Source organism: Carya illinoinensis, chromosome 14 (genome assembly GCF_018687715.1).
Source record: "Carya illinoinensis cultivar Pawnee chromosome 14, C.illinoinensisPawnee_v1, whole genome shotgun sequence".
Lineage (NCBI taxonomy): Eukaryota > Viridiplantae > Streptophyta > Magnoliopsida > Fagales > Juglandaceae > Carya > Carya illinoinensis.
The window spans coordinates 33,477,482-33,485,325 of record NC_056765.1 but is presented as its reverse complement, the minus strand read 5'-3'; the positions used below and the strand labels follow the sequence as shown (position 1 = coordinate 33,485,325).

General features: G+C 37.9%; 2 protein-coding genes across 2 annotated transcripts; both read right to left on the bottom strand.

Annotated features, from left to right (window-relative positions):
- Nucleotides 1-342: 342 nt before the first annotated feature.
- On the bottom strand, nt 343-4,832 carry LOC122295131 (mitochondrial dicarboxylate/tricarboxylate transporter DTC). The gene is made up of 6 exons (XM_043104193.1): nt 4,500-4,832; nt 4,182-4,265; nt 3,293-3,354; nt 2,692-3,053; nt 790-1,004; nt 343-531 (listed from the first exon to the last, which is right to left on the bottom strand). The coding sequence occupies exons 1-6, from the start codon at nt 4,617-4,619 to the stop codon at nt 475-477; spliced, it is 900 nt and encodes a 299-aa protein (XP_042960127.1). The 5' UTR covers nt 4,620-4,832; the 3' UTR covers nt 343-474.
- A 696-nt stretch (nt 4,833-5,528) lies between these two features.
- On the bottom strand, nt 5,529-7,443 carry LOC122295132 (ethylene-responsive transcription factor ERN1-like). Its single transcript, XM_043104194.1, has one exon. It carries the CDS (start codon nt 7,180-7,182, stop codon nt 6,364-6,366), a length of 819 nt encoding a protein of 272 aa, XP_042960128.1. The 5' UTR covers nt 7,183-7,443; the 3' UTR covers nt 5,529-6,363.
- Between the last annotated feature and the right edge of the window lie 401 nt (nt 7,444-7,844).

The window sequence follows — 7,844 nt, the reverse complement described above, 5'->3', positions numbered from 1 at the left end:
AAGATCATCATTTTGTATTATATGTTAATGTACGTACGTACGCACGCACGCTAGCTAGCTGTATGAACAACATTAATTGAAACTCTATGCATTTTGTTGATTCATCAGTAGTACTTGTCCCGAATTACAAAGAAAATCAAAATGATCTACTCTTCCAGTTCAGCTTTGGCCGGAATAGATCAGACGTTTCTCCATATAATATAAAAATAGAACAGCCAGCCGCAAATGCTGTTTCTGTAGTAGCATTTTATTTTACTTTCACATTTCATCTCAAAATTTCCAAGTGAAAAGATTCGGAGCTGTATGCATGGCAAAGCGAAATATCAAGTTGTGGAAGCCTACTTCAATTCAACCGATATTTTCTAAATAAATATTTGGTTCGACTTCGTTTGAGGGTGTTAAACTGTCAATTCAGCCAAAACAATGCGGCAGAAAATTACATTATTAAATCTCCAGCTGAGCCGAGCTGAGAAACTACAACCCTGCGGATTTCTCCAGCTTTTGGATCTGGTTGAGGAAAATCCAAGTAAGCTGCACAAGAGAAAACATCCAAAAATCAGAACCTAAATAAAAGAGATTATACCAGACCAGTAGGCAATATTGGAGGATACGTAATCTTTAGCCAACTGCTGATCAGTAGGTTGCCGGAGGTAATTTTCCATTCATTTATACAAAAAGGAAAGAAAAAGACTAAAATATAGAACTCAAAACCCAATGGGCATATATATGCATGCACGCATGCCCATGTACACGCACACAGACGCACAGAGAGAGAGAGAGAGAGAGTACCATGACATGGGGAGCAATTCTAACACAATAGACTGGAAACCCAGTGTAAAACTTGAGAGGCCCTCCAGTTTTCAAGGTTTTCATTGTACAATCTAAAGAGCCAGAGTAAGGAAGCTTCCCCTCAGCATCAGGTTGCATCTTCTGAATCTGGGTTTTGACATAATCGAAGGGTAAACTGCAAGCTGCAGCAAAGAAACCTGAAACGGTACTAGCACCTAAGAAGAAAAGAGCAGCAATAAGAACTTAGTCAGTGCCTCCAATGACAAAAAGAAAGCATCCAAGAATTGTATACACATCTCAATCTAAGAACCTAAAAAATCACAGGCTAAATACTTAAGATGGCCACTTAAATTTTACCCCTTTTTTTCTTAATTTAATCTGATATAAAATCGTTGCTAACACCAAAAAATGCTATTTGATATTTTTTTGGACAAAACAAGTAATTAATAATGTAAATTAAGCATGGTTTTTAAAGCATCAAGGAATATCCAAAACCTAGACTAGTCACAATTATCTAACCCAGCTCTCAAGAAGAACGTATCATGGCCAATCAATATGCTTGGATATGCCATTCAACCTATTGCCTGATCTTTAACAGAATACAGCTACTCGTCAAGTTGGGCCTATACAGCAGATAACATATGGGGTTTGTTAGCGTAACGGTTTTTCTTATTAACCCAGAAAAGTCAGTTGTATTGATGTTTCTAGTCACAACCCAAATTGGAGTATTACCGTATTAGTAAAGATTTGTGTGAATTTCAGAATTATTTCTTCTCACATTCAGCTCAAAACAAAACTACGCTTAACTCCTGATATCTTTTAAACAGTCCAACTCATGCTACCAATGGTATATGCTAAAAAAGAACTTTGTCAACAAATATCGACTTCTAGAAAATCATTGTAAACACTACCAACTAAGAAAAGACTTAATCTATTAAAAACTCACGTTTAGCATAGAGCTTCCATATTCCACTTGAGCAAAACCAGTCAAACTAAGACAGGTCTATAAAGGAAAGGATTCAAAGTAATGATCCAACAAACAACCCACCCTTATTATAAACCACTGCATAGGTCATGCCTAACAATGCTTCTGTAGAAACCAATAGTTTAATATCTGCTGTATATCAGCAATAAAACTAACCCCCCCCCCCCCCCCCCCCCCCAAAAAAAAAAAAAAAAAGTCCAGCCTTGACAAACTACTAGTAAGAGCTGAATCAATATCTGATTGGTCTGCAAATTCTTTTTCTGCTTGATTCAGATTTTCTAATTTATGAGTTTTTTAGTTTGAGAATATATACCAGCAAGTAAGAAGCTAATTCACCCTAGCGCTTCCCCATAAAAGATCTCGTAGACCATCACTGCCTAGATGAGAGGTGAAATGGAACAGAATGCAACTTTTCTAGTTGCATGATAATTATGATTATGTTAGCCAAAAGAAAAATGGCAAGTTTATGCTAGCAAATGCAACCCACAATCACATCCGTGCAGATACACCCGCGCACACACAATGGTCAACCATTAGAGAGAGTAATTGTGCACGGTCTCATTAGAACTTACAATTTGGAACATAGGCATAGCTAAGACACATGTTCAGACCCAATCCTTTGTATATGACAGCTCTATTGAGTATCCCCCATCACTCTTAATGGTGGGAGTGAAAACTGAAAAGCATGCTTGAACAATTCTTCCTGAGGTTAATCAAAATCCCCCCCCCCCCCCCCCCTCTCTCCTCCCCTCCTTTTTCTTTAAATATCCCAATTTTAGACCCTATCATATATTGGCTCCTAAAGAAAACTAAACCAGTGCACAATCCTATTATACATAAGAATCTCAAAATGCCAAATAATAATATTAGACATTTTTACCACAAAAATATCTATAATTATCGCATAGAAATCTTACCTAATATTGTGGAAGCTTCACCAAAACCAAGGGAATCCCTGAAAAACTCAACACTTTGGTCATATGAGGCAAGCATTCCCATGTTCAATGCCATTGCTCTCACTACAGTAGGGCCTGCACCTTTCCAAAGTGCCAAAATTCCCTCATCCGCAACAATACGAGAAAGTGCATGGAAGGCATTTTTGTAATGCCGGCGCTGGGCTTCAGGCAAAGTGGCATCAGCCTGCATACGGATAAGTGCTAGATCTGCTGGACTACCAACACATGCTCCAATAGCACCAGCAGTAAGCCCACACAACGCTTTCTGATATAGAGGTAGGGGCTTCCCATCATTGGCCTCAATTGCTTTGTTTGTTAAAATCCTAAGGGAATCAAAAGGAAATATTTTGATCCAGGGAAACTACAATCATAGGGAAGATAACATAAATAAATTAGGTATAATTAAGTTGAACCCACTTGGAAAGATCCAGAAGGACAAAAACAAAGATCCCAAGAAAGAAAAGTACACCACGGAATATTTAAAAAATAATAATAATTGAGTTCAGAGTTAGCTGGGATGAAGTTGTTTTTAGTCCAACAATGGCTGTTTTCAAACACTTACTTGAACGATCCAAGTCGTGCTGTGGTATATGTTGCTTGTCTGAGAAGTCCAGCAGATAGCCCCTGCTCAAAATAATGCAATTAGACAAACTACAAATATATCTGTTGGTTTACTTTCTTTATTGGGGAGGAGGGAGAGGTAAATTTTAAGAGACGTTACACAGCTACAATCTGAATCAAACAAGTCAAAATAAACCGAGCCAAATAAAAATCACACCACTATGCATGTATGCCTTAATCAGCATCACTTGTTCCAGCTTCTTTCTTAGTCATTACCATACTTGTCTTTAATAAATCCACATTTAACCAAGCATCCTATGCAAATTCACATACCAATGTAATCAACCAGCTAGTTCTGTGCTTTTAGGGTATCAGCCCAAACATGATTTGTGCTTTTTTTGGGTTGTTACAAATGGTATCAAAGCCAAACTCAATCAAAAGTGTGGGACTTGAGCTGTAACACTTATGATGGAATGGCCCAACAATGACGTCAAGGACTTGAAGTGATGAATAGAAAATCTAAATCGTACATAGCTCATCGGGGGATCCCACATTGCTGAGAAATATAAGAAGGTGGTGGATGCGATCTCTCATTGTTATGAGAGCGAGAAGTTCTTGCTTTTTATAATAATTGCAATTAGCTCCAATTGTATCATTGGCTAGTCCTTTTGACACATGAGCCGGCCTCTTTTGGTATTGTAACTTATTGCAATTTATGATTCAATTCATATTCCACTACACAATAAATGTCAATCTTTTGGTGTAGATCTTGTAAACACAAAAACTAAATTTAGCACGTCAAAACACTTGCATGTCTTTATAAACTGCATCACAAAATAGCAAAGCTCAAACTTTCTGTGAGTAGAGTTCAAATTCTTCTAGAACCACACCTTGTAAAAGGCACCAAAACCCTCCTCCTTAAGCATGTTCCTTGCAACCTGGCCTGCCGATCCCTGACCCAACTGAATCCTCACCTACACGAATCCGACAAAAAACCATAAAAAATCGCTTTTATTCAAACGCATTAAAACCAAAAAACATGGAAAAAACTAAAAAGGAAAAAGCATTGCAACACGTATCTGAAACCCATCACAGAAATCCAATTTGCAGGCAAAAAAAAACAAAGAAAAGATCGAAACTTTTTAGTGGATGTCAATGAAAACAGATAATCGAAATATGGGTATCTAACTATACACGACTCGACGGACCTTGATCATATCGATGGGTTGGATAACACACGTGGCGAGCATACCAGACGCTCCACCATTGACGAAGGGCTTCACGGTGGGCCACACGCCACCGGCTTTGGGCTTCTTCGCGTCTCCCATTCTCTTAGTGGATTCAAAGAGCTAAAGATGGGAGCTCAAAGCGAGGGAGAGAACGGGAGAAAGAAATATGGTTTTTCACAGAATGCGCTACTGAAGAGACGGAAAGAGGCAATATATCTGGTTGTACTCGGAACTGGGAATAGAAAGAAGCCCTCTCTCTCATATCCCCAAGTGAGTGAAGGTAGTTAATTCGGTGTATTTTTTAAAGGAAAGGAGACAACTACAACTATTTTTCATATTTCCTTTTAGGAGAGAGGCCTTTAAATGAAAAAAGTTTGCATTTGTGTTTCACAGTAAGTAAAAACAAATTACCATACTCGTGAGAAAGTTTTTTTTTTTTTTTTATTTATACTTTTCTTTCAACCTTTAGAGGAAAAGGGAGAAAAAACAAAATTAGAGAAGGAAAGTACCGTTATTCTTGCTCATGTTTTTTTTTTTTTTCCTTTTTTTCCTTTAGATTGAAAATCTTGAGGGAGTGATGTACAAGTTTAGTAATAAGAAAATAAAATCATCTTAATCCAAATTCAGGTTTTAACAACAAATCATAAGAGATGTGAAATTTTTTTAGGTATGGATCAGAAATGAAGTTTAGAAGTATTGTAATCATTTTATTGCACTTCAACTACTTACTCTGATTTAAGTTATTGCTCTTTTTGTGCCTTCAAAGGAACTCCATGAATGCCAGTTCAGCATCGACTTTCTGTTTGAGTAAGAATAATGAGCAAGTATCTATCATCTATGAGTACTACGACCTCATGCTTTGCTTGTGTTGGACTACAGGAACTTCTTTTGAATGTAATTAAAGAGCACAAGAAGCTCTATGTGCATGACTTTGAGCTCACCATGCTTTCAGGAAGAGCGATATATTCAGCTCACAATTGCATCAAAGTTGTTATAGCATTAATGTCATGATCATAAATTCAAGTTTTTGGAATGAATAATGCCCATCCCTTGCATTCTTTTGATTTGTGCTGGAGCTGGTTGATAAGAATTGTCACATCGGTTACATAGAACAACGGTACATGAGAATTTTCTATATTCTTTCCCTGCGGCCCAAAAAGACTCAAGAAACTGATTTTAACATTAAAAACAATTCTGCTTCTTTCATCTTTAATATTTAGTCTTTCTTTCATTAAAATTAGTAATCTATTCGAACAAAATAAAACTAAGAATTACCAATTTTTTTTCCAAAACTAGTTCGAATAATTTAGAGCTGATCTGTTTATTGATCTCTTAACACGGAGTGGTTGGGCCACTAGTACCAACTTTGACGATGGAACTCTTATCAACTTTGATTTTGGATTTTTTACAGAAAATTACTTAACTTTTACAAGTTGATAAGTCTGTTGATATCATATTATAGCCTTGTAGTTATAACAGTAAGCCATTCACAAAGTCCCAGACTCCCAAAAAACAAGCGAGCCTGGGTGACCCAAAAAATGTCGTCTTATTATAATGAATGTTATGAACAGCAATCAAAACCGCCAATAGGATTACTAAAGACTACAAACAGAGCTTCACTGGTCAGGTAGTGAAAGCTACCATATCCAACCAGCATATATGTAATACTATATATCGACCTTCTCGAATTAATTAAGATTTCAGTACCCTCTCTTCATCGTCAAGTGGTAGCACTTCTCAAAATCACCAGATCATTTTGAAAACATGAAAGACACAGCTGCCGATCTCTTTCAACATATTCTCATTGCATTGAGAGAGAGAGAGAGAGAGAGAGAGAGTGTGATTAACTTGGACAGAACAAGTAACACAGATCGGACAGATCCCAGAGGGGATCACTAGCATCATCATATGCATAGTCGTTCACTCCATTCATCTCATATAACGAAGCTGAAATCTGTCTTTCTACCTTCATTCTTTCAAATTCTGTAAGCTCTACATATGTTTGGGAAATTGTATCTGCAGGCATCAAATTATTACCACCATGTTTGGGAAAATACAACCTATCTTGAAGTAATGGAAGCTGATCTAACCCAGTAGTACTTTGAAACGTCCACGAGTGATCAGAATGAAACTTGCCTGCTTCAACTCCCGCAACGCAGTTGCTTAAGTCTGGTATATATACATCACCAACCATCGAAGGACCTTGATCTTTGCCACTAGAAGAAGCAGTACTATGTTTCGTACTAAAATTAGTGAGACAACAAGTAGAAGTAATTCTAGCATTCGCCGGTTTAACGGTGGCGGCTGCTGAAGGCTGTTGTTTCGAAGTCTTTTTCTGATGGAGCAGGTTCTTTATTTTCAAAGAGAGAGGTGAATCTGGGGAGATATGAGTTGCAAAGTTGGTTCGAGTGTTGGAACCACGAAGAAGGAAAGCAGCTTCATCGTAAGCTCGAGCAGCTTGTTCGGCCGTCTCGAAGGTGCCGAGCGACATCCTTATATTGTGCGTTGTGTCTTTGATCTCTGCTACCCATTTCCCGGAAGGCCTTTGTCTCACCCCAACAAACTTGCTTTTGCTAATAATATTATTGTTCGTGATCCTCTCTTTGTATTTGCTTTGCTTGTTGGCTGAAACTCCTTTCTGCTGTTTTCGAAGATGTTCCATTTTCCAAGTTTTGAAAGGAGCTTTGAGTTAACGATGAGAGAGGGAGGGGGCTGATTTATACGAGGAAGGGAAGAAGCTAGGCAGGAGTTTTTGGAGGAGTTATGTTAGTGGGGAGCTCGTCGTTTGGTTGCTTGTCAGCATGTCATTTAACATTTATTCCTCCTAAATCTTGACTAATTTCTCAACGCTCGGTGAAGACTGAATCATACAGCTACTTGGGAGACATGTCTTAATATTTTTTTCCCTAAAAGGAACAGGCAAGCCATTTTGCACAAGGTGACGCAAAAGGGAAATAAATAAATAAATAAATAAAAGAAATACAGAATAGATGTGTGGAGAGAGAGAGAGAGAGAGAGAGAGAGAGAGAGAGAGAGAGAGAGAAGTCTATGGATTGGATTTTCTTAATTATTTTGATCACTCAGCTGTGGCCGGAGTTGTTGTCCTCACACCTACAACTTCAGGTGGGTCAACGATATAAACAAGCAGAAGTTCGTGAAGGGCACGAAAGCACGACACTTGAAAACACAACACAAAGTTCGAGATCATTACGGAAGATTAAAGCCAAAAGTAAGTAATCTCGCTTTGGAATCACACGACATGACACGAGATTGTGATCAGATTATAGCTCAATCTTAATTTGCTTTTGAGGGAGTAGCACATCG

Coding starts and splice junctions, on each gene's coding strand:
- LOC122295131 (XM_043104193.1), bottom strand. CDS start 4,619: ATGGGAGACGCGAAGAAGCCCAAAGCCGGTGGCGTGTGGCCCACCGTG. Junction 4,266..4,499: donor AACCCATCGATATGATCAAG/GTCCGTCGAGTC, acceptor GGATTCGTGTAG/GTGAGGATTCAGTTGGGTCA. Junction 3,054..3,292: donor GCACGACTTGGATCGTTCAA/GTAAGTGTTTGA, acceptor TGATTCCCTTAG/GATTTTAACAAACAAAGCAA.
- LOC122295132 (XM_043104194.1), bottom strand. CDS start 7,182: ATGGAACATCTTCGAAAACAGCAGAAAGGAGTTTCAGCCAACAAGCAA.